The sequence below is a fragment of the Nannobrachium achirus genome (assembly GCF_963921795.1).
Source record: "Nannobrachium achirus genome assembly, chromosome: 17".
Taxonomy (NCBI): Eukaryota; Metazoa; Chordata; class Actinopteri; order Myctophiformes; family Myctophidae; genus Nannobrachium; species Nannobrachium achirus.
In genome coordinates, this window is record NC_137824.1 from 14,283,646 (window position 1) to 14,311,259 (window position 27,614).

Below are 27,614 nucleotides of genomic sequence, written 5' to 3' on the forward strand. Positions count from 1 at the left end.
AATTGATTGAATTTAAGGATAAGGAAGGAGTAAATTGGTAGTTACACTGATCCATGCTCAGCCCTGCACAAATCAAAGATACTGGATTGGTTTACAAATGGGGACTCAACAAGACACTGGTGTCTACATGACAAGAAAGAGACATTGGTGTCTAAATATTGACAGAGACGGAGGAGACAGTAGTACAGTCAGCTGGGCTGGGGCATTAAGGCCACAGTGCCACTGTATCCTCAGGTCAAGCCATTGGTTTGAGGGGCACAAGGCCAAACTGAGGGGCAACGATGGCCATGGCCTTCATGGCCTCCCTGAAATTCCTGCCCTGGACAGAGCATAAGTCAAGCTGTTATCGTCTTTTAGTAGAAGTGTTTCTCAACCACTGGGTGAGAATCCAACAGCCAACAGATCTGATCCAGGACAAAGAGAAACTTTGAATTGCAAATGTTACTTTGAACTGACTGTGTATCCTACTGAGAAATCACTTTGATCCAATCCCACTATAAGCACATTCCATTATGGTAATGAATAGCACAATTTTGTTTGGAAGTTGTAACAGTTTTTGGTATTAAATCATCAGACTTTCTTCTACATTAAAAACAAAGGTGGTTCAGCAAATCATTTTATTTCTTATTTTTTTAAGATTTGTTTTTGGGCTTTTATGCCTTTATTGATAGGGCAGTACAAGAATTTAACAAAAAAATGGGGTTAAAATTGTTACAGCTGATCAGCCAAATGAGATAAAGGCATATAAGTGATATTACACTGAATGTACATCTGTTCTTGAGCTAATTTGGCCTTTGGGCGACACAAATAAGTCGGTGTGTCCAAAAACGTAGTTACTGCACTCTGCCTTTGTAGGGCAGAGTAGACTGACAGGAAATGGGGGGAGAGACATGCGGCAAAGGTCGTCCGGATCTGGAATCGAACCGGCGATGCTGCAAGGCATCCATACCTATGTGGCTGGCAGTGCCTACATTGTATGCGCCCACCCCAACACCACAGAGAAAACAATGAAAACATAAAGTACACAAAACTAAATTCAAGGGGAAAAGCAAAGGCAAATGTTCAACAGTTCAAAAGCTGCATTCAAACCCATGCAGCTTTTGAACAGTGCCCTGGAGTGGCCATTGAGAGAGAGAGAGAAAAGATACTAACTCGTGGCCACAAAATACTAACTTGTGGCACTCCTGGGCTCTGTACTAACCCAGTGTTTCTCAACCACTGTGCGTGGGGACCTTTGGTGTGCCCCTGAGAAGGGTCAAGTGTGCCCCTTGAAACTGCTTGAAAGCCAGTATTGTATTTATCATTTTAAAAATGATTTAAACTAGTGAAAACAGCCGATCTACAAGCGCACAACGCCTCGCGGTGCGAGGCGTTGTGTGCTTGTAGATCTGCTGTTTTCACTACTGTTGTGCGACAGCCTTGTATGATGAAGCAGGGCTTTACTCAGCGAAGAAACGTACACATTTGAAACTTGGAGATACAAGATTTCTTCCCGGCAGTGACGATATATTTACACCCCCGTATTATGTTGGTTTGCCCATGGATTCTTGGGACATGAAAAGTGTGCCCATGCAGAAAAAAGGTTGAGAAACACTGTACTAACCTATGGCATGACATTAACCATGCTTGGCATTCTCCCCAGCCCAATGTGCCACCAGATACTGTATGTCCAATGACATTTCTGGTCAGGCCTTATGGCGCCTGTGTGTTTACATTTTCATCCCCCTTCTTGGCATGTCCGGGGCAGTTGATGCAGCCACACTGAGAAGAACATTGGACAGAAATCAGACGTCACAGTATCGTTCACAAGTCAGACATTCAAATGCATGTGTCGAGATACTGTACATAGTGTCCAGACCAAGGGTCTTCAACAGGGGGTCCAGGACCCCTAGGGGGTCCTCAGAGTTACTACAGGGATCCTCCAAATCTTTGAGTGATATAACATTTTTTCTTCTTTTTTTATATTAACCACTTGTACCCTAGCCTAGAGAACTTTAGCCAAAAATAGCTGATCTACAAGCTCACAACGCCTCGCAGTAGTAACGTTCAAGTGGCGGTTCAAGTGGTTAAATATCTGAAAACACAAATTGACATGAATCCAAAATACACTAATAATTGTGCTGAAACTGCATGGAATCTCTGAAAAGGTTGTGATACCTTCCAAAGCAGGAAGCCGATTGCGACCAGCAGCAGGAGCGATGTGATGACGGTGAGGAAGATGATCCACCAGGCCACCTTGGTGAAGTATTCATCCTTCTTTTCAGGGAACACAGTCAGCCTCACCTAGAAACACACCAGTTATAATGTGGGGTGGAGCTGTAGTCAGAACCAGCCAGGCATGTGGCACACATACTGTAGTAGGGCATTAACGACCCGTAATTTTTGCAAGTCGACTCGACTCAGTAAAAAGTTGAGTTGAAGTCGACTTTATCGTTTGATGAAGTCATCACATCACACACAACCCCCCAATTATTTTGGGGGGTCCCCAGATGATTAGCTTAATGTGCAACATTGTTTTCTCACTCAACTGTAAACAAACCAACCTAAAGTTTAAGTGTAAAGAGGGTATCTGCATATTTCTAAAGTGATAATTTAAGGACTTTTTAACACCTCTAAAATGGAAATTAAACATTGTCCAAATTGTCAAGTAAATAGAGGCAGAAATTGTGAAAATAGCCCATCTACATGCTCACAACGCCTCACATCGCGAGGCGTTGTGAGCATGTAGATCTGCTATTTTCACAATAGAAAGTATTTTTTTTTTCAACTTCGACTTTCAACATTCTCTGTTGGCAGTCGACTTGTGTAATGAAGTCGACTGAGTCGTCGTGTCGACTTTTTCGTTAATGCCCTAACACATAGACATCAAAGTGGGCTTTAACCTCTAACCCTTTTATCCGTCTGTAAAAAGTGCCCTCACCAGACCATGAATGCAGTTACCTGAAGGCAGCATTCAAGAGAATTGTCCAAACTCCTGAACTTGAATGCAGTGTCTTATGTTGAAAGAATTGCCCTCTCTGTGTAGAAGTCCATGCCGTTACGCCTCATCTCAAGTATTGACTTGATTATGATTAGTTCTGTGTGGTATCAAGCACCGAAAATAGCCCACCTCCAAGCTCACAACGCGTCACAGTGTGATGCGTTGTGAGCTTGGAGGTCTGCTATTTTCAATATTTTCACCAAAAGGCCCTTTTAGAAATTTCAGCCCCTGCGCCTCTAACATTCTCTGCACGTCCCTGTGTGTGTATAATGTTACATAAATGATCAATTATTAATTATAAATCTTTAGAAATAGAAAGACATGTGAATGGTCTATGAATGTATAACGACCGTTCTCCCTGATTGGCCAAAACAAGAGCATAAACAAAACCTTGTGTGATCATAACCTGTCTGTGCCTTACCTGGGTTACTGGTTTCTGTGCTTTCAGTCCTATATTGGGTGGGGAGTCAGTGAGGCTGAGGCTGGCATCCACAACGATGTCCAGATAGTTCAGTGAACTGTAGTCCTGTCCAGGAAAGAAACTCTTGTGTTATTATGTTTACAGCTGACAGTCACGGGTGCCTACACTACTGTCCCTCTTGGAATACACTTTAATGTGTCTTTAACCATTCAATGCAACATCTTTTATAATAATGGACAGTCAATATAGAATATAGATGGACAAAAGCAACAAAGTGAGCCTCAAGGTCAAAATAGTCATGTTAGCAATTATCATTGGCAAGATCTTAAAGGAGTAGTTCACCCCCAAAATGTTTTTTTTTCCTATTGATTACTCACGCCATGGACTTATTCAATAATATTTTTTGCTATTTGTCGCACTCCTAACACAAGACAGACATTACAATAAATGTACTCCAATTGATTCCGGATATCCACAATCAATGGGGGTAAATTTACTGTAATCCATTTTTTGTCTAATGCGTCAACTACAAAAAAATATTATTAAAATGACGTGAGTAATCAATAGAAAAAAAGTATTTTGGGGGGTGAACTACTCCTTTAAGATCTTGCCAATGACATTTCAGGTCTTCAATTAGGCTACAGGGACAAGTATGAAATGGGGTCACTGGTGAATTGAGACAAAGTAAAAAGCAAGGAACATTCAAGGGAATATTGGGAGTCCAGTGTTAAAAAGAAGAAGTTTAAAGCACCTCTGCCAGTGTGCTGTTCCAGAGACGAGAGTGGAGATATACAACTGCAGTGCTGTCCAGGCCCTGCAGAGGGCAACGTATCTCCACACATTTCACCTCATCTGAGCATGTCTGGGAGAGAAAATCATAATTGAAACATTCACTCACTGCAAGCTCTTCCATTATCCGTGTGTGTGCGCGCGAGCGCGCGTGTGTGTGTGTGTGTGTGTGTGTGCGTTCATGAACTTGCAGTTTATAATACTTTAATTATAAACTAATGGCAGTATGCAATAACAAAAGGCACTCACCAAGATTTTGTATGTCCTTTTTTTGGGAAGAAATGGGATACCATCAGAGGAGAAGGCTTCAAGTTCCGCTTCACGCTTTCTCCTCAATGTGTTATGCCATCCCTTGATAGAAAATAATAATAATAATGGTTAACGGTTACACAGCTTTAAGCCATTTTAGGCTTGAACGCAAATCAGTTTCACTTTAGATTTGAAGCACTTTAACAATTATTTTATGCTTTAACTATTAAAAAAATAGCAGATATACAAGCTCACAGCGCGGCACCAAGTGCCGCGCTGCGAGCTTGTAGATCTGCTATTTTTGAAAAAAGTGTGCACAACAAGTCTTTGAATAAATCCTTCTAAATCCTTCTTCTAAATCAGTGGTTCTCAATTTAACTTTTTCATGTCAAGGACCCCCAAAATTACATGTATTTGGCCGCGGACCCCCCATCTCAAAATATGTTGTTCCAGGGACCACCAGAGGCAAATATTTGAGTTACAAATGTTGCTTTTAAAGAGATATATTACTTTTTATTTTTTATTTTTCAAAAATAGCAGATCTACAAGCTTGAGCTTGTAGATCTGCTATTTTTCAATAGTTAAAGCAGCTCCAATTAGAGTTGTAAGAGCAAAGCTCCAATTCAATTTTCAAGTCAAATGAGAGCTTAGCACCTTTAGGTCTTTCAACGGGTTGATTTCTTTCCCAGGTGAGCAGGAGACGGGCTGGATTCCCTTACTGCTGGTCTGGAGCAGGTAGAGCAGCCACTTCCCTGTGGACGTCTCCTTGGGCCAGAGGATGTTGAGGGACGCATTGGCAAAAGATTTCAGCGGCCGGCCCAAGTTTGTTATCTGGTAGGAAAGTGTGAAGAGGCAGCATTGAATAATCTTCTAAAACATTCTGAAACCTTTTAATTTCAAGGACCCCCATAACTCTAGGAGTGTACAAATGCCATTGCCATGTCCATTTGGTTCCATTTGTACACTCTCAGAGGTACATACCTATAAGGTTCCATTTGTACACTATCAGAGGTACATACCTATAAGGTTCCATTTGTACACTATCAGAGGTACATAACTACAGTATAAGGTTCCATTTGTACACTATCAGAGGTACATACCTATAAGGTTCCATTTGTACACTCTCAGAGTTACATACCAAGGTTACATTTTGAACCCCATCAAGGAACCCTTGAAGGTCCCTGTGGTGATGTGACTCAATTTGCGATCTCCCCCTTTTTAGTATTATGTTAACAACTACATATGGAAAAATCCAGGGTTGTGATTTTTTTTTTTTTTTAGATCTGTTTTATTTGGCTTTTATGCCTTTATTGATAAGCCAGTAGACTGACATTTAAGTGGTCCTTGGCCTGAAAACGTTGAAGACCCCTGTTCTAAACTATTGGAATGCACTGACATGGTTTCCTCCAGATGCCGTCTCACCCTGAATTCATACTGCACCAGGGTTCCAATCTCCTCCTCTGTCTTTATGGCACTCTCACCCACGATGTCCCCTCCAAAAGACACCTGAGAGGGTGAAGCAAGCCTGACACACACACACACACGCACGCGCGCGCACGCACGCACGCACGCACGCACGCACGCACGCACGCACGCACGCACGCACGCACGCACGCACGCACGCACGCACGCACGCACGCACGCACGCACGCACGCACGCACGCACGCACGCACGCACGCACACACACACACACACACACACACACACACACACACACACACACACACACACACACACACACACACACACACTTGTGTTTATGAACTTTGTACAGATTACACTACATGCTTGTGTTAAAGCCATGACATTACAGATCATAGGTTTTAGGGTCCTGGAATATTACTTTCACATTGTTATTTGTGTACAATACCTTCCCTGGAAAATACAGAGCAGTAGGCCTATACTGCCCTAGAGTAAATACATTTTACACACTACCCCAAAGGTCAGATTAGCCTTCATAATTTTGGGGGATAAACAATTACCTTTTTTATAGCTTGTCCGAAATTTGTACTCATTTTATGGATTCTATCTAATCTATTCTCTGCCCATGCAGGCAGGCATTGGAGAGTAAGTAAGTAAGTAAGTAAGTAAGTACATTTTATGTATAAAGCACCTTTCAAAACAAAGTTACAAAGTGCTGTACAATGGACAAAAGTATACACAAACAAGTTAAAATAAGGCACATATATAGTAATAACACAAGAATAAAAGAAACAAAAGGAAAAAAAAAAAGGACTGCACAAGTCGGTCAGTAAAACAAAATGCTGACGGAACAAGTGTGTTTTACTTTGATTTGTCCCTGTGATTGGATTGTCAGCTAGGTTGCTTCTTCTGACTCAAAGGTGATTTGCATAAAGTTCTGCATTAATGTATTTACTGTAGGCCAATCCCCTCATTGAACAGTTATATATTGGATTAAAGTTACACGTGTTGCCAGACTTTCAAGGTCATCAAGGTGTTTTATAGATACTTACCCAAATACTTGGAGTTGTAGCTCAAATACGACTTTAGCAAATGCCTCGACTGGTTGTATACTCTGTACACTTGTCCTGCATCACATGAACATTTGACTTCATTAGAATTGCAAACCCCCGGGTCAACAACATGTTTGGGTTTCAGCTTTTATCAGTAGTTATACAGTGCCTACAGTACTTACGTTTCAAGTTTTAGGGTAACATTGACGTGAGTTGTACTCAGTGAGATGCGGGTTGTTGATAGTATCACATAAAAAGTCACCTAAAAGGAAGCAAATAATCAATAATGCATATTAGTGCCAAAGATGCTTACACAGACACGCACACACACAATACTGTTAAAATAAAAATACTCACTTCAGCGTTCCTTTTGAATGGGTTTCCCAGTTCACAGTCTACTAATGTTCCCTTGTCGTTAGCTGTACATCTAATGTCTGTTTCCTGTTGGCACAGTACGTACACACATGAAAGAAATGCAAATGCCCTCTTTCCATGCCATACCTGAAGAGAATTGCCTTGTCCAAACTGTCCTGAACTTGAATGCAGTATCTTATGTTGAAAGAATTGCCCTCTCTGTGTAGAAATCCATGCTGTCAAATGTAACATCTCCAGTATTGACTTAATTATGCTTAGTTCAGTGTGGTATCAAGCACCGAAAATAGCCGACCTACAAGCTCACAACTGTGAGCTTGGAGGTCTGCTATTTTCAATATTTTCACCAAAAGGCCCTTTTAGAAAAATGTCAGCCCCTGCCTCTCTAACATTCTCTGCACGTCCCTGCTGTGGGCCCACTGAGAGAGAGAAAGCATAAACTTCATTTATAGGTCGTACAATGGTGTCACACTCTGAAAATACCTGATCTACAAGCTCATGCGACACAGTGTGATCTTGTAGATGTACTGTACAGTGTGCGACAACGGTGGACAATGAAGTATACAAATCAGGCTTCAGGGTGGTTTGATCCCAGGCCAGCAGGGTAGGTAGGGCTCCAGAGGCGTGCACTCCTGGTGAAACCACCATGACATTGAAAAAGCCAATCTGTATTCTGTTACAGATGAGATCCTCAATACGGCAGGCTTTCTCAATACGCCCAAGGGCGCCCAGAAGAAAATGGTGAGTGCTGCTGCTTTTATATAAATTCTGCTCATAAAATATGGAAAGTCCTGCCTGAAGACATTCGAGAGGCAGACACAGTAGGCTAGATGTTTTTAAACATTGCCGTTGAAAACGTCTGACTTTATTCGTTAGCCCCCAGTTTATTGTATTTTCATTTTTATTATATTTGTTCTGTGACATATCTGAATTGCTTTGGCTGGTTTCATATGATTTGGTTTGACTTGTTTTTATGTTGTTGTTTTTTTGGGGTCCAATTCGTAACTAGCACTTTTGAGCTACATTTGTTGTATCACATACAGTATAACAGCCGTTTACTAAGTATTATCTAACTATTAATTTACAGAATGTCTGTCCGCCGTCCGTCATCTGACACTGTAGTGACTGACAAGTCACTAGGCCCCCACACAAAAACATGCAGTAGTCCTGGTTTCTATACTACCTCCCCCTAGCCAGCCGGGTGCTCCCCAATGTCCCCTGGCGCGGCAGGGGGAGAGCGGAAACCAGGACTACAGGTTAGGTAGTCACCGGGTGAGAAAAATGGGTTGCAAAACCGTGGGATAAAAAACATTAAAAAAAAAGAGTGCCAGTCAGACAGACGGATAGGTATATTGCACAACTGGACATTGATGGGTGACTATTCTGCCCAACAGGCACCGGTCTGGATTCTCCAACATTACTTCTTACATTCAATTCCTCATCGCACACCCGCAGGCACAGGACTAGTAATAAATAAAGGACTGATTACTTACAGATGCCTTATTGTAGATAAAGGAAGAATATAGCAGTGAGTCGGGCAGTGAGATGACAGAGTGGCTCTGGTGAGCGTCATCTCCCTCTCTGTTGGTCACAGTGATCTCCAAGGCAATGTCCTCGTCAGAGGGGGAAATGACAGCCATGCCATCCTCACTGCACACAGTCACATCCTCAGGGTTAGTTGACCGTTTTTACACTCTCAGAGTTGACTACAGGAACCGTAGCATGACAATTTTGGGCACGTCATAATAGGCAAATGTTTGTTTGTTTTTTGGAAATAGCGGATACAATGCGGGAAAGAGATTCGGTGCAGAGGCTAAACAAGGTCCGGTCAATTGAAGTAAAACATTTTAATGGTTTAAGAAGTGGTTAAACAAACAGAGAATTGTACTGTGTAGACATGAGGTGATCTTTACTTTGCCAGTATACAGTGTGTTGTTAGTATACTATACAGTATTTATACCGTAGGAAAGACATACAGTATGTCTGAAGCCAGGCTAAGAAAAAACATAATTTCTTAACGTTGGCAAAAGTGCCATACAATAACATCACTGCAAATAATACAAATAACACATTATTAACCGATTTAGACCTGGTGTAACCTATAGGTTGTTATACCTTTCAATCTGGGAGCCACCTGTGTGTCACTAGTTGCTGCTATACATACAGTACATATATATAGGCCTAGCAACTTAACTTATTTTACATTTTTTGAATAGGAATTTGAAGGTTTTCAGAAAACCTATGAGGTTTTAGAAGGCGTTTTTAGAATCTGCATTAGGTCAGGTCTAAACGGGGAAAAAAAATAAGTAGACATGATTATTTATATGCGTCAAGGCAGTTTTTCATCTGACCTGTGCAACGAGCTGAAGACATCTTGCTCGTGTTGTGTTTGTCTGGAGCAGAACTTGTACTGCAGCTCCAAGTTGCTCTGGCAGATGTTGTCGCTGCCGCAGCCTTTGTTTATGAACACTATCTGAAAATGAAACCAGTAAATACATTGGAACAGTACTTGTAATGCATGCACATGTTTGCACACACACACACACACACACACACACACACACACACACACACACACACACACACACACACACACACACACACACACACACACACACACACACACACACACACACACACACACACACACACACACACACACACACACACCTCAAACATAACTAATCCATGTGTCCCAAACTAAAAACATGCACACAGACACAGATACCTCAGAGATGTTCTTATTCAGCTGGTAGTGGTTGAGGACAGGGGTGATGTGGGGCAGGTCACCGGTCTGCCCGCTGGTGTGACTGGAACTCAACAAGGACACAGAGACGGACACAGGGATACTGTGTAGTCTGTCCTGGATCTCTCTCTACAGCAGGGTCAGCACAGAAAGTATTCGAAAGGAATGGAATTAACTGATAATAATCATGTCAAGACTTTTACAAGACTGTTAGATTAGATTTGCTCACTTCGTGCACATGTCGGGAAGCCAGTGTATGTTGTATATACAATATGTTTATGGTGTGCCTGATTTGATTTGTGTGCCATGTTTCTATTTTCTAATCTAGATAGTCTGTGTGCCATATCAACATAAATTTGATGCTGGCATATTTTGATTGTCAGGACATTGTTATTATGCTCATTAGGGCAATAACCCATCTATCTCCCCCGACTCCGTCTCCAGTCAATAGTCAAACAGTTGCTCATAACCGATGTGACACGTTGTGAGCTTGTACATCTGCCATTTTTGCTTATTTTGAAATGTTTTGAAAACTTGGACAATAATTTAAATGTTTATAGAATAGAAATACATTTTTGCATGACTATTTTCATTTTTTCTCATGGATGCCCTGGCACCCCCTGGTGGCGCTATGGTAAGGGACCATGACACAGATATACATCTATGAGTGAGTACTAGCCTACCTGGAGTCTGAGATTGATCTCTGTACAGTTTCCTTTGCCCTGCCCTGGTAGATCTACAAGTCCTCTGGACGGGCTGGTGATGTCCACCCTAGGAGGAAGTCTCTGTTTCCTCCTCTCAGCATCCGACTCAAAGGTAAAGTTGAGAGCTAGAGAGGAAAAATAACTCATTGCTGCTAATACTGCTATTAACGTACAGTACATGCCTGTGTTAAGATAATGAAGTCTTGTGGACTGGAAAGGATTTTAATAGACAAGTTTATAAAGCGTAGCAAAGAACTTACTCAGTTTGGGATTGAAGGATGCTGGATGTGCGGTGTAGGCAAAGCATGCCCGTGCTGTGAAATGACTTTAAAATGCACACCAAAATATAATGCAGGATTAATAAACAAGGTTATAGCTTTCACCTGACGGTTGTCTCGTTCTAGCTAGGTGTCTAAACCTGGCCCGGGAAAGCTACGTGTATGGATGGATTATTTTTCTACCAGTGGTCTTCCTGTGGCTGTGAGCCAGGATTGAACAAACATTTTCCTAAATCTGACTTTCTCTTTTAGTAGATTATTTTTTGTGGCTTACAAAAAACGAAACCATACACATTGCTGATTTGTTATGTTGAGGCACATCTCACCATCTGTGTTTATCGCAGTGATCCTTACTGATGTCGACTTGACTTGGAGTTATGGTCAGGTCAGTGGTGACACTGACCACTGGCCGTGCCCTGCACGAAGAGAAAGAAGGTTTTTAGGTGTTTTTGCCTCAAGTAACATCCATGCTGAAAGGAATTTATACTTTCTGGACTATTATTGTGTCCTCCATGTTCCCCTTTTGATAGGGGCTCAATGAGCTTGCTACAGACACAATTCACAACCTTTTTTCGTATTAAAACTGCTAATAAATGTCAGGTAGAGTATATGAAAAGAAAGGCCTTTGCAACGTCATCATTGCTGACAGTTAAGTGAAATGTATATCTAATGATGACCAATGCTTTGGGGAAATGTAGATTAAATACAATACCAACATGCAGACTTCAGAAAATCTTAATGCCTAAAACAGGATTTATAATTTCTATTCTCTTGAATTATCTTGATAATTGGAGATTCATATTGTGCACAATGTGCAGAGCATGATGTTTACTATACTGTATATGATGAGAATACAGTGAAACAAGAAGAAAAATTAGACCCAAAAACTGATAATATCAACAATTGGACAGTGAAGTAATTCAACCAGGGTAGAATTACCTGTAAACAAAGACAGAATCTGAGAGCGAGCCGACAGCCAGATCTGGGTAGTGATTGTCATCCACGTCCAGGTTCCCAGACAGAGAATATCCAAATAGAGTTACTCCAGTAGAACCTGGGGAGAGGACCTACAGCACAACACAACACAACACAACACACATGATGACAACAAAGTCTTCACTGGAGGTCTGTAGCTAAATATTTAGGGGTCTTAAACATTTTCAGGCCAAGGACCCCTTAGTTGAGAAATAGATGAAGCAGGGACCCCCACAGCCTGTTCATAGATTCATAGTTTCATTGTTTGACAGTAAAATTATCAGCTTATGTTGGATTCATGTCAATTATTGTTTTCAGATATTTAACCACTTGAACCATCAATACTTAGTAAACTTGACCTTTCATAATGTACTTAGTCTGCTTTTCCCCCCAACACACCAAAGCACTTAGGTGAGGTGTTGTGAGCTTGTAGATCTTCTATTTTTGGCTAAATGTCTCAGAATATGGACACTAGTGTTCAAGTGGTTAATATAAAAAAATATATATCACTCAAAGATTTGGAGGACCCCCTGTAGTAACTCTGAGGACCTCCTATGGGGCCATATTCATACAGTGGCCATAGCCTATATAATTCGCGGGGGATAGGAAGCGTTAAAAAGGTCAATGTTAGAACAGTGAAGAGTATCAAAAAAGGATACATAGTAATGCTAAATATTCACATTATACACCATTATTATCATTGTCATACACTTAAATATATGCCTGGTGGGTGTTATTGGTAGATCTGAGGGTATCACGATCTCAGCCCCATTTTCCGAGACAGTTTGGGGATTCAAAGTGGTCAACCTTCCTCACCAGACCATCCTGATACATCATCCTCACCTGAGCTGGCTTTTTATTGATGCCACCAGAAGAGCCATAATAGAGGTATACTCGACCAGAACCCTCATAAGGCGCTCCCACTGCAATATCTGTTAAGAAGAGAGATCCATATTCAAACTCCCATGACAAGCCACACTTTCTACTTACACACACATAGAAAGACTGAAATTATGAGAAATTAACTCATAAATAGCACCGCTCATTTCACACTTGGTGTACTAGAACCCACTTTGAGAGCCACTGATTTAACTGGACAGTTGTGAACGCATATCATGATATATACAGAAAGCCAACAACCTTGGTAGCCATCTTGGTTGGCATCTCCTATGTTTTCCACTGCATGGCCAAACATGGAGTCTTTATGTCCAGTGATCTGGATGGGACTGAGCCGGTCCCAGTCCTTCCCTTTGTTGTTGATATAGACGTAGACGGCCCCTCCAACCTCACCCTCTTTGACGAAGAACTCAGGCGCTCCCACAGCCAGGTCCTCCCACCTGCAGGGGGAAGCACAGAGCAACAACAACCATACTGTTCACCAGGATGTACTGTAGTTCACCTCCATGGATCTTGGCATTACAGGTAAAACCATGAAGAAGGTAGAGGTAACTTACTGGTTGATGATCACACAATAAGTCTGTGACTAAACGTCACATATCCAAGGACACTGAAGACTCACCTAGAGAGGTAATCCCTGCTACCCAGCAACCAAATAAGATTCCACAAGGGGTGACATTTCTGTCTGGACCTCGCCAGGCAATGGTGTTAAAAGTAAACGTTCGCATCACCATTAAAGTGAGAATCAAACCCAGTACAAATTTGCAAACCCATCATTTTTCAGGAATTATGAACCCATTCAGACCTGGAAAGCATCTGTGTCACTTTAACCATTATTTTATACTTAAAAATAGCAGATATACAAGCTCATAGTGCGGCGCTATGAGCTTGTAGATCTGTTATTTTTAGAAAATCTGTGCAAATCTTTAAGCAAAGCAAACTTTTGCAACTCAAATCTGGGGGTCTCTGGAATAACATATTTTGAGATGGGGGGTCCGTGGCGAAATAGGCTACATATAGCCGCAAATTGCAACACTAGATTTTTTATAATCGGATGAATCTAGGGTTGCAATACCTCCCATAGGCAGCCAATGCATGAAAACGTTATTTTGCTATCTGATTGTATTAAACGACGTCAAACTCACCAATATTGCGGCTCTATGGAAAGCTTGGAATTTACTCTTGCTATCTGCAAAGTGTTTGTTTCTGAAAAATCCACCGTATAATTGTTATGATTTATTTTCTGTCAAGAAATCCGAGCAGACATGGTTTATTTTCTAAGTGTTGAACTTCGGAAGCGCTTTTCTTCTATAACGCCATGTCCCGCTGCCTCCTGCATAATGTGACATTTAGAACCAGGTGGTCACAGGACCGTTGAGGGATTTTCCACGAGCGCTTCCAAACTCCAGGACTTAGAAAAAATTATCACCTGAACCAAATTTCTTGGATAGAAAGTAACTCATAACATGTCTACTGTGGATTTTTCTGAAACAAACACTTTGCAGATAGAAAGAGTAAATTCCAAGCTTTACATAGAGCCACAATATTGGTGAGTTTGAAGTCGTTTAATACAATCAGATAGCAAAAAACTGTTTTGATGCATTGGATGCCTATGGGAGGTAGGCTATTGCAACCCTAGATTCATCCGATTATAAAAAATCTAGTGTTGCAATTTGCGGCTAGGCTACATATAAGTGTGGGGGTCCTTGACATGAAAAAGTAGCACTAATCATAGAAACATACGTTTTTCAAAAACCTAGAAGGATTTGGAAGAAATTTGTGAGAATCGGCTATCAGGCCTTAATGGGTTGAAACATTTCTTCACATCATAGTGAGAAGCCTCCTACCCGTCTCCATTGAGATCCACCACCGCTATGTCGTATCCAAAGGAGGAGGCCAGCCCGGGACCAGACAGAACCAGCTCCACTGACAGGCTTCTCTCAGCCAGAGGGTCCGTCTTCAGAAAGGTCACCTGGCCGCTGTATCCTCCACGCGGAGCTCCTGAGACTATGGTGAGCTCCCCCTTCCTAACGAGAGCCATCCCAGAGTCAGTGGAGAATCCTGGGTAAAAAGGGAAGCAAAAAAGCTTGAGTTATATTTAGTTGGGCACGGACGTCGCGTACCAAGAATTGCTGATCTACAAGCTCACAACATGTCATATGACGCATTGTGAGCTTGTTGATCATCTATTTTCTGTGCAGGATATCCGCTTGCAACTACGTGTAAAACAGGCATATAAAAGATGGAAGTTTCGAAGTTGTAAGCAGTGGCTGCACCTGACAAAGATTGGCTTGTGTCAGAGGCGCAATTTCAGAAAGAAATAGGGGGTACGTGGCAGAAAAATTGGTTACTAGAACTTACCACTTTAGCCTAATTTCTGAAATAGCTAAAATAGTGGATCTACGAGCTCTCAACGCGTCGCTTGGTGACGCGTTGAGAGCCTGTAGATCCACTATTTTCGCACATTTGTTTGGGGGCGAAAAGAGAAAATGTTTGAAGATGTTCGCCTATAATAATTCCAAAAATGGGGATGCCACTTTGAAAGTGGTTGATAAATGAGTTGGGTACAATATGAATGAAATAACTGAATTTGAGGGTAAATGTGAACAATAGGGGGTGGCAACTGGCTGCCATCGCCTGATGCCCCAAATCTCGCCCCACTATTGACCTTATTCACACCGTGGCCATCTTGGAGCACATGACCACAGGTGGCAGCCTGCATTACAAACCATTGTAAACAATGGAGCGATGGTCCTGCCATCATATTCATTATTTGCTGTTACAATATGCAAAAATCATGATACAGTAAGTTAATATGATGGCAGATCAAGCACTAGTCTGCACAGATACTGTAGCAAGTCTTTGTACAGAGTAACATTGCAACCTAACTACCGAATATCGTGGATGTACCCTTCTTTTGAATCCTTTTGGGGATGCTGATGTTGTCATCTGCCCATTTGTCGATTTGGTCAAAAGAAATTGATTGAACAGAACTCATATTTTGGGACCATCGCTCCATTGTTTACAATGGTTTGTAATGCAGGCTGCCACCCTATGTGGTCATGTGATCTAAGATGGCAGTGGTGTGAATAAGGTAATAGCTTGTGTTTTTGAAGCCTTGCTGCAAACCAACAGAATGAATCTGACCCAGATAGCTGTTGTTCTGCAGAGGGATGATTTTGGGGTCAAAGCGGTCCATATCACCAGCCTCCCGAGGTTCTTCGTTGGAGACCACCAGGTTGTCCAGAAGTTCCATTCGTACAATTCCTGTTTTGATGGTAGAGCAGAAAGGGGAAATACGTTTAAAAGAAATAACAGAACATGAAAAGATAACTGGTGATAACTTTTGGTCTCAGTCACCTTTATTATCCAACTAGTCCTTACCCGTTCAAAGATATGAGCTCCGAAATGATGTGCAGTGTGTGGGTTATGGGGTGTGCACTGTGCACACAGTATATGAGGGATGGAAAGTAACTTTCTGGTGCTTGCATGATAATATGTAGGAGTATCAATGTAAGAAATACCTGTTTCGTTTAAAGGCTACAGAGATACTGTGTACAATATGTAGGAGCATCAATGTAAGAAATACCCGTTTCGTTTAAAGGCTACAGAGATACTGTGTACTAGGGGTGTAACAATATAGTAACTGTATCGAAATATCGTTTTTAACTTGAAAAATCGAAGTATATCGAAATAAAAACAGCTAAAATCGAATCGTATCGTTTTATTTTGTATCGTATCGAATCGGCAGTGCAAAGAATCGATTGTATCGATACTACCTACTTGTGCATTATATTTAGCATTTTAAGAAAAAATAAATAAAAGGAGGGGTTTAAATACTTTTCCATTCCATATAGCTACACTGGTCTATCGATAAATGTGTGTAATCTCTGGGTTCATATCAAGGTGCAGGTTTGTCAACATAAAATGTCCATATATTTGGCAGATCACAGTGTTTACTTATCTATATCCATAATAATACATGTTTCCCTTAAACACCTGCACTATCCACACCTTTCACACAGATTTAATTTCTTTGCTAAATAGTTACTATATCGATTTTAAATCATTGAATCGAATCGTATCGTATCACCATGAATGAACCAATATCGTCCATGTATCGTATCGTCAACCATGTATCGTGATATGTATCGAATCGCTATTAAAATGTATCGTTACACCCCTACTGTGTACCGATCTACATGACAACATCTGAAAGAGGGCCAGCCAACACCCCCCCCCCCCCCCGCCCACCCACCCCCCCCCCCCCCCCCCACACACACACACACACACACACACACACACACACACACACACACACACACACACACACACACACACACACGCACACGCACACACACAGAGCTGGTTAAACATGTTGCCCCATGCTAGATGCAGAATAGATATGCCTCATGCTAGATGCAGAATAGATAGTAGTTACACCATAAAAATGCTAATATACAGCATATGATTTGTGAAAGTGACAAACGGGCTTCACAGTTATGTCATGTGTGTTCATATGCTAATGGTGATGCGATTTCAGATCAATTGCTCCAGCCACTGAGGAGAAACGCTGTGACAGACAGACACTCAGACAGACAGACAGACACTCACTCAGACAGACATTCCGAAAATTATATGTTTGATATTTCAAAACCTCTAAAATGTGTCTGGCCTCTAGCTATGATATTTATATTTAGGAATTAAATGTATCTGGTAAAAACAAACAAACATTGGTTAGGGTTTCTCTGTGGATCTTTGGAAATGCACCGATATCGCAATATATTGCCCTGGGAAATATATCTTCCATATCGCCCATATGGCCTATATCGTTGCCCATATCGTTGCCTTTTGCTACACTTAGCATATCAAAATAACAAGTGTGGGAAATGGGAACCCAATAGCATTAAAATCAAGAGTGATACTGACTTATTATTATGCTGTCTTTTGAATAATGCTTAGTTTTCACTGACTTAAAATATTGAATATGAAATGTGTATGGAAATATTTGGCATACATATCGAGATATGAAATTTGGTCCATATCGTGCAGCCCTAGGTCTAAGTGGTTAAGGCTGGGACTTTAACTGATTAATTGCGATTAATTAATTACAGAAAATTAACGCGATTAAAAAAATTAACGCATTTTAATCGCACTTAGTTTTTGCACCACAGAACCTTCAGTTTCGGGCATACCGATCATAGCGATGCACCAACCAAGAAGAGACAACAGACACAAAGGGAGAAGTAGCCGATCAGAGTGCTTTGCTTGGGCCAGTGGATGCGAAATTTACATTTAAAAAACTCACTCGTTGATTCACTCGTACAACAAAATGTGTTTTACTTGAAAAATAATGCTTCTAAGGTCAAATATTGATGTGTGATTAAAATGTGATTAATTGCGATTAATTAATCACAGAGCCTGTAATTAATTAGATTAAAACTTTTAATCGCATCCCAGCCCTTCTTTTCTCAGGAAAATGGCTCATCATGCTAAATAATAACTGAGAAAACAGGGCCTCCTACTGGAAGCTCCCCACTAGTGTACCTTTCCACTGGTAGGCTCCTGGGGCACCAAACAACACAGTTCTATTGTCCTTGGCGAAGGCTGCCCCGTGGCCCTGCTGGCAGTACGCAAACCACTCGTGGTCCTTCTGGCGCCTGTTGAGGTGTTCTGCATCGCACACCACCCTCCTCCACGTTCTCTTGGCCTGGCCGACGCGGAGGTCCTCTCCTAAGATGTAGCACTGACCCGTCACCAGATGAGGAACGTAAAGGGTCGGGCTGGGACTCCACTGCTGGTATCGATGTCCACAGGTCTGTGAGGGGACAACAGGAGTGTTGGGGGGGAAAAGGGATAACTTGTTTGTTCAAGCAACCTAAAGCCCGAGTTATACTTACTGAAAATATCCAATCTACAAGATCTGTAGATCTGCTATTTTCGGTACAAGATACTTGCGTGCATTCTGCACAACCAAGTACAAATCATTGCGAGGCGTTGTGAGCATGCATATCGGCTATTTTCACAATAGAACCATGTTATACAAAATGTAATGCCTCTCAGTGCTTGTCAGGGTGGGGTGTGGGTGTGGGTGGGGGGCAGTTCAAATATGATTATTTTGGGGGTCACGGCCTGATCTAGATCGACATCCAAATGCAATTCAAGAGTATGGATTACAAGGCTCAAATCATATTAGGGACCCAACACTTTACCTGTGTATACGTATGAATGAATGAATGATTGATAATGAATCCATGAAAGTGCTACTTACCATAACACTTTTCCCAGGACCTTGGCTGGTCACCCTAACTCCCATCCACTGATCATTTATGTATTTACTCTCCTGGAATTCTTGAGGGAGAAACATATACAGTATAAAAACCAAGTCAACCATGCCTGACCATAGACAGTAGCACCAAAACTCGGCAGTGAGTCAAAAACAAATTGCGCATGTGAAAAATGATATATGCAAACAGACCATCATTTTCAAACTCAATGGGCTGACAGCGTTCGGGTTGTTTGGCATTAAGTCCACACTGGTAGACGACACCAGTGACATTTCCTTGGTTTTGATGCCTTGACCGTGGGGCCCCGACCAGCAAGCTGCAGAGAAGGATGAGTTGGTGAGATGTTGGCATGCTTTACGGAACAACCTTTTATTTTATTCTCTTTTCGTCTCCAACAAAACCTCATAAGGCAATCAATCAATCAAAGGAGCTTTATTGGCATGGGATAACATACGTTTACATTGCCAAAGCAAGTGTCAAAAATTAAATCAAAACAGTTGAAATGGGGGAACATATATATAGTTGGAGGGGGTACAGCATTGTGCAAACAGAGCTACAGTATGTCGCATTGTGTCATTTTATATAAATACAGGGTATAAAGCTTTTGGAAGAAATAGCATTGTTTTTCCTCAATACAATTTAGATAGTATAAGAAGAAATAAAGACTCAGATGTAAAAGGCAGTGTATTTCTCTTCTAATAAGACTTACAGACTTGTCTTTTTGAAGAGAATTTCTCGTCAGCCCCACCATACAATTACTCCTTTAAAGAGACAATAGCAGAGAAGAGGAAACTGCTACTGTATTTCTGAGCTTTTTTTATTCGCTTCGAAGCAGAACAACTCACAGTTTCTTGTTGACCGGGTTCAGCTGCTGATGCAGGGCGAGGGAAAACCCAAACAGGCTGCCTGGATCCCCGTTCCTCCTGAGCACGTTCTGGGGGACAGTGTCCATGTTGAAAGCCACAACATGACGCCTCTGGAAATCCCAAACACACCACAGACACACAAGGACTCTCTGCCAGCCTATCATCATGCTGTCACAACATAAAATATGTTACTTTTCCTTTGATTCAGTTGTGTATGGCGGTGCTCCTTCTCTCTAATAAGCACAGAGGGAGTGTCCAGACCAGAGCATGTGCCTGCTATATAGAAACACACACACAGGGTGTGGTGGTCAGGCACGTGCACACATATACATCAAATGGGGCTTGAGCCCCTGCCCTTTTATCCGTCTGTAAAAAGTGCCCTCTCTCCAGACCATGAATGCAGTTTTTACTATGGAGAAAGAAATGCAAATGCCCCTCTTTCCATGCCATAGCATTCAAGAGAATTGCCTTGTCCAAACTCTCCTAAACTGTAATGCAGCATCTTATGTTGAAAGAATTGTGTAGAAATCTGTGCCGTAAGCCACATCCCCAGAATTCACTTGAATCTGCTTAGTTCAGTGTGGTATCAAGTACCGAAAATAGCAGACCTCCAACCTCACAATGTGTCGCACTGCGAGTGCGACGCGTTGTGAGCTTGGAGGTCTGCTATTTTCAATATTTTCACCAAAAGGCCCTTTTAGAAATTTCAGCCCCTGCCTCTCTAACATTCTCTGCACGTCCCTGCACACAAACAGGGTGTGGTGGTGTAGAAATGTGTCTGTGGGTGACAACAAGCAGCACAGTTCAACTTTATGATTTGATAGCCCTGGTTAATATTTTACCTCTTTCCTTTTCAGGTCTGTCTGAGACACACCTATCTGGCCCACTTTTGATTGGAGCGTGTTAACCAGGTTCCCCGGGCAAAGAAGGTGGCTATGGACACGGAAATGGTCCGTTTATGACCTCTCTGTATGTTTGTACATGTAAGTATCCATCAGATGGGCAGGTGAACGCTCTTTCTCTTCCACAGTGTTTCCTATAGATGGTCGGGTTCAGGGGTTCCAGCTGGAAACCTCCAGTCTGGTAGACTGGCTGGCAGCCTCTGATTAAAGTCATGAGCATCATTCAAGTCAATGTCTGTGCTGTGAATGATTAATAATGTATACCATGATGTGGTATGTAATTGTGTCACTAGATGGCACCAAAGTATTCATCTGATAGAATTAGCACACTTAACCAGCCCCTAGCTGGGACATACTGTATACTAGTCTAGGACTTGTAAAACAATCTGTTATGCAGCTTGTATACGTGTGTGTGTGTGTGTGTGTGTGTGTGTGTGTGTGTGTGTGTGTGTGTGTGTGTGTGTGTGTGTGTGTGTGTGTGTGTGTGTGTGTGTGTGTGTGTGTGTGTGTGTGTGTGTGTGTGTGTGTGTGTGTACATGACGTTTGTGTGGAACAAGCATTATTAATTGTTTATTGAATGCATACTTTGGTCAGTTTTAGACCAGATTTGGGAGCAGACAGTTATGCATGCACACAGCAAGTATGCATACTGTACAGTACATGCACAATCAAGTACAAAATCAAATGTGTAAGGCACAAACAGTTACGTTTAAATTGTGGGGTCTTGTCCTGATCTGCCCTGGAAACCGAAACTAACGGTGTCAGAAAGCATAACCACTTCTGACTCAACTTTCCCCATTCTGGGCCTCTGCACCAGAGCTACACATCCTGTTGTAGGCCTACATCACAACATTCAGGTGTATGCATGGTTGTTAGAGTAAACTGCCTCGGTGGTCTGTCAAAGGCACTGATATGTCCAACCGCAGCCTACATCCTGTACTGCTGCAGTACTTGTGGCTTTTCTTCCTTTCTAGACATGCAAGCTATACCACGCTATACACGTAGACAAAAGAACACAATACACATGGGGACCTCTGAGAAAAAGCTCATATTATGCTGTAATGTCTTGTCTTATTGCAATGCTTTATCTGCAAGCCAAATTGCACTAAAGGAACAACAGACTTTTGGAATCAATTAAAATAAAATAAAATAAAACCGACATTTGTGTCAAAATCAATTTGTGTTGATCGTTTTGGCCATGGAGAAAAAAGCTGACAAACAGCCTAAAAAACATGCACATCCAAAGCCATATAGGCTGGGTGCTGGACTAAAAGTAATCAACAATACAAAAGAAAAAAGTCCGCACACCAAATTTGCAGTTCCCAATATAGAGCTTTACTGTGGTAACGTTTCGAGCTGTATGCTTTTCCTCAGACCTTCACAGACAAGTGTTACAAACAGTTTTATAATTGCAGAACACCCACACCTGTGGCCCATCGTCCAATTAGTCCCATCAGTGTCATTAACCAATGACACATCCATAGTACATGTATGTTAATGTATTTGTACATATATAAAACAAAAAACAATACAAAACATCCTGTTCACCCAAGATTCAACAATACATATATACAAAAGGACTCAGGCCAAAAGCCATCATACTGCTACCTAAAGAGGCGCCTTTTGTCTACAGTACAAGTAAATAAATCATGGGACAAAAAACCTTTACATACACTTATCCAACACAACCAGGAGAGACCACTTGTTTTGAGAGACAACCACCCAGCAGGACCCCACATAGGAGATAATACACAGGTAAGTGGTGGAGATACATACAGGGATATACCCAAGTTTAAATGCACCCCCTATCCATTGAAACAGGTATGACAACACTGAGACCCACCAGGCTGTTATCATAGAAAAGGTCTGATATCATAGTCCTCATTCAGACCCTTTGGAGCTAAAGTTTGTAAAGTGTGTATCCAAAATAGTTCACGTTTTAGAAGCATATTGTTAATGTCTCCCCCTCTATGTGGAATCTTTACCAGCTCAATACCCGTGTATCTGAGCATAGATACATTGTGCCTGCAGCTTTACTGAAGTGTGTGGCCACAGGGCTAGTGATAACATTATTGCGAATAGTACTGCGGTGTTCAGCAATACGTGTTTTTAATGGTCTTGTAGTCTTCCCAATATATGAGAGACCACAAGGGCATTTTAGCATATATATCACATTAGCTGTAGAGCATGTGATAATACCTCTTATGTTATATTTTTTCCCCGTATGTGGGTGATTAAACGAGTTAGATTTGCTTGTAAAATTACACTGTTGGCACCTGCCACAGGGGTAGTTGCCTGATGGAATCTCACTGAGGAAATGAGTGGGAGCTTGGGGGGGCAAATCTGCCCTTACCAGCATGTTACGCAAATTCGTTTTGGCCAGACATGATTTATTGATTGATTGAGGACTTTATTAGAAATTTGTATAGGAAAAGGTACAGTTTCATGACAGTACAGTTCACTGGTAGCCTACAATGTCAACTAAAAGGAAATCCAAGAAAGCCTTTTGGCTTATTAATAGGAAACCTTTTTATATCTCATATAACACTGAATGACAGACAGGCAAATATACAATACAGTATACATTGCAGTAATGTTCTGAAAATAAAATGTACACATGTTTCCTTATCAAATGTATTAATGCTCACAATATAAAGCACCCTTCCCACGCAACACATTCTTCTTCTTACAACTACTGCAGGCGTAGAGCGAGTCATATAGTCATGTAGTTCCTGCATGGGTTCAGACGAATTGAAGGTCTGCTTTGAAGTGGTCAATTCTGCCTGCGTTCCCCCATAGTACGTATGGTGGGTTTCTACCGTCAAGCTGACATCCTGGACCGTACATGTGAATGTAACTTCAGGGGCCAGTATCTATAATAAGAATCTCTCTGTATTTTGTCCCCTGCTACTCTCTTTGTCTCCATCTTTTCCAGAAGTAAAGTGGCATATTACTCAACTGCAAACAAACAGACACCAGTAAGACTCCCTAATCGGGAGATAAGCGACCATTGGTCGCTTATCTCCACAAATATCACAACCTCCACCTCTCACGTCATACGGGTAGCCATAGTTACACCTGGAATGTTGAATCTCCATATATGGAGATAACCTACGCATCACACAAAGTCTGACCTCACCAGCCCATACTTGGGCATGGACGACTTATATCTCCATATACGGAGATGGCCATATATGGAGATACGATGACATCACAGAGTCCACAGCTGATGATGTGGCGTGATGTCATACAATACACAAACAAGCCCTATATAAAGGGGCAATTCTCACCAGGGAAGAGAGCATTGCCTGGAATGTTGAATCTCCATATATGGAGATAACCTACGCATCACACAAAGTCTGACCTCACCAGCCCATACTTGGGCATGGACGACTTATATCTCCATATACGGAGATGGCCATATATGGAGATACGATGACATCACAGAGTCCACAGCTGATGATGTGGCGTGATGTCATACAATAAACAAACAAGCCCTATATACTGATGCGATACGATGACATCACAGAGTCCACAGCTGATGATGTGGCGTGATGTCATACAATAAACAAACAAGCCCTATATACTGATGCGGAGATATGAGCAGGGCAAAGGTGTGACGTGTGACCGACCGACGGACGGACGGCCGGTGGAGGTTTTCATAGTAAACTGCTCCCTGACGGTCGCAACAACACATCTCGGTATAACTTGTTTTATACCAGTCGGTGCTGTTTATATCATATTTTAGACGTTTTGCTGATGTTCTTATCAGGGCAACCTATAAGTTGTAGACAGAAACACAACTGCTCTCACACTCCTGGCCTCTGGTTTAGAACAGATTTATTGCACCGAACGAGGAGTGATGTTTGGAGCTCACATGTTCATCATCTTACATGACATGGAGAGAAACCATCCTAAATATAGACCTACATGATAATTGATGCTCTCATGATCTCTCTCATGATGCAAAGCATCACAGGAACAAGTTGCATCTGTTGGCATTTGACATGCGTTAGAACTGATCAATCACTTCGAATACTTTTGACATTAACAAAAACATGATCAGTAATCATCAAGTAGCCTACCATCATGTATTTAAACAAGTTAACACGTGATAGGCCCATAGACCTATAGACACATCACACATGAGAGATAAAGACAGGATGCTCAAGATACAGAAAAACAAAGAAAGTCATACAATATGTACACCACTGTCAGGTTAAAATTACATCATTAAGTGTGAAAACAGACAGATTTACTGTGTCACAAAAAGGGTCAAATATCTATTTCCTCATTGCGGCCCTTTGTTGGCACGGTGTCAATTGTATGGTTCCTCTTACTATAGCAACTTAGAATTATACACACTTTCTGTTCCACAGTTCCAAATGCTCATAAGCAGATCACTAGCTTGTGTCTAACTGTATGACATACAGTATAGGCTACTGTAGGTCTGAGGCATAGAGCACAGATGATGTCTGTGATCCTAGAAGATCTGCAGATAGGAGGAAGTGTAAGAACAGTGACCAAGAGGTTACTCCTCGCAGAAATAAAATGTTTGATATAATATCTGGGTAGAGGCCTCTATAGAGGCCTACGTGTTAATGTGTCCCTGAGCAAGACACTTAACCCTTAACTGCTCCTGAGGTGCTGCCCCTGTAGCGTATAGCACCCACTTTGTCTGATACTTAGGATGGATTAAATGCAGATAACACATTTCACTGCAAATCTACAGTGACAAAATACTAGCAAGGAGTGCAGAGCAAATGAAATTATTAAATTAATTATTATTATCAATGATGCCATCTGCTGTATGTTGCTGCAGAAAAGTATAATGTAACATTTGGTGAGGGAAGTCAAGTTCGTTCACAAACAAACTTTAGAGTGAGCTGGTCAGATTTAAGCAGTTCTTTGATTAATGTACATTAGGCCTTAGTCCTCTAGTGGGACAAGGTTAACAATAGGGTGGCTTTGTTGGAATTGCATAAAAGCCAAGGTAGATATTATTTATTCAGGGTGAAAATATGGAGGCACGCACATACAGTACCTGTACAATACATTTTATTGACCTCTATATTTGTTTGTCATTCTTGTTGTTGTTTTTCATTAAGCCAAAATTGCCTGTTATTTTCTTCTTCTTGTTTTACTTTGTTCGTATCATTATTACACTGCACGGTGTTTTGTGTTTGTTGGTTTCATGTTATTTGTGAAAAAAATATTGAATGCACACTTGTATGTTACCAAAGCAAATTCCTATGTGTGATACACAATGGTAAATAAAGGAATCTGAATCTGAATCTGAAAAGTACTTGTTGACAAGGCCATTTCTCTGATCTTTCCCTCTCAATTGTCCTGTATTTTATATATTGTTGTCAGTAGGCTGTATATTTTTTTATTTTTTATTTTGTATGTGCAAAAGATCTCATCAATTCAAATGGATCCTGAGCTGGCCAAGCGTAACAGGAAATGCACCTTTCAGGTTCCTGCCAGTCTCATGCATGTTCTTACTAAACCTTGATCATGAGACTAAACCTTTCACTTCAGTCGGCTTTCCGTCAAAACACAACAATGACTGATTTTCTTTTTGTTCTGCTTCTTCTTAGAACAGTGTGTAAGTACATCTGCTATTCTACCAAGACTCATAGTTAGATCATATTATTAACTTTGTTACATATGCCTTTATACTCCACTGCATTTTGTGTATATTTTTATAAACATATTACCGTCAGAAATATATATAGAAATATTTTCTACCAAGGAATAGTTTTGATATCAGGATTTTCATTTGATTATTATTTATCTTTTTTTTTGTGTGTGTTTGCTTTTCCTGGCAATTCTTTATTTTATTTTACGGTATTTTTATTTGCCATTAAATGTTTTTCTCTCTTTTTTTTTACTTTGGTGGGAACTACCCTCTGTTCTTCAGCCATGATACAGGTTCCCCAGCAGATCCCTTTGAAAATCGTCAAAATGAGTGAAACCATCGCTTTACGATGCCCACGAATTAAAGGATCAGATTTTTTTTACTGGTATAAGCAAAGCCCTGGACGTATGCTCCAAAATGTTTCTATATTATCAGCCTATAGTCCTGCAAAACTACTGGGAGAGTTTAACAACTCACGTTTCGAAGTGGACATAAGCGATAATGACTCCAAATTAACCATCAGAAATATCAGCAAAGACGATGAAGGAACATATTTCTGTGGAGTAGGATCACCATTTAGTATGACATTCAAAGAAAGCACATATCTGGTTGTAAATGGTACAGTATGTCACATTCAGTCCACTTTCTGATATCTTTACCACATACTTTATGTGCCAATTCTACTGTTGTACATTTGCAAAACACTTAATAATATACAATGGAGTGTAATTGTATTTAGTGTTTACAGTAGGTCTGCTGTATCTTGTCAGCCATTGACATATTTCCACTGTAATATTTCTATTGTATTGTATTGTATTGTGTTGTATTGTATTGTATTGTATTGTGTTGTATTGTATTGTATTGTATCCTATTCTCAGACTATGACCATGAGAGGATGGTCCAGCAGACCTTGGTACCGGTGTCAGTCCCACTGGGAGAGCCGGTGACCTTCCAGTGCTGGCTTCTTGGTGCCCAGTGTTCTGGAGAACACAAGGTGTTCTGGTTCCGATCGAACGAGTCCCATCCTGGCAT

The 27,614-nt window shown here is 41.2% G+C and overlaps 1 protein-coding gene across 1 annotated transcript; it reads right to left on the reverse strand.

The window, feature by feature from the left end:
• Window positions 1-1,692: 1,692 nt before the first annotated feature.
• Window positions 1,693-27,614, reverse strand: LOC308302285 (integrin alpha-6-like; the record flags this gene model as incomplete). The annotated part of the gene is made up of 26 exons (XM_080746543.1): window positions 1,693-1,761; window positions 2,158-2,283; window positions 3,402-3,506; window positions 4,153-4,263; window positions 4,440-4,541; window positions 5,094-5,270; window positions 5,862-5,964; window positions 6,915-6,989; window positions 7,097-7,176; window positions 7,272-7,355; window positions 8,780-8,936; window positions 9,638-9,759; window positions 10,015-10,161; window positions 10,716-10,861; window positions 10,997-11,061; window positions 11,341-11,430; window positions 11,954-12,081; window positions 12,833-12,921; window positions 13,130-13,326; window positions 14,734-14,947; window positions 16,034-16,153; window positions 18,434-18,704; window positions 19,158-19,237; window positions 19,365-19,489; window positions 20,019-20,149; window positions 27,492-27,614. The coding sequence occupies 26 exons, from the start codon at window positions 27,612-27,614 to the stop codon at window positions 1,693-1,695; spliced, it is 3,237 nt and encodes a 1,078-aa protein (XP_080602669.1).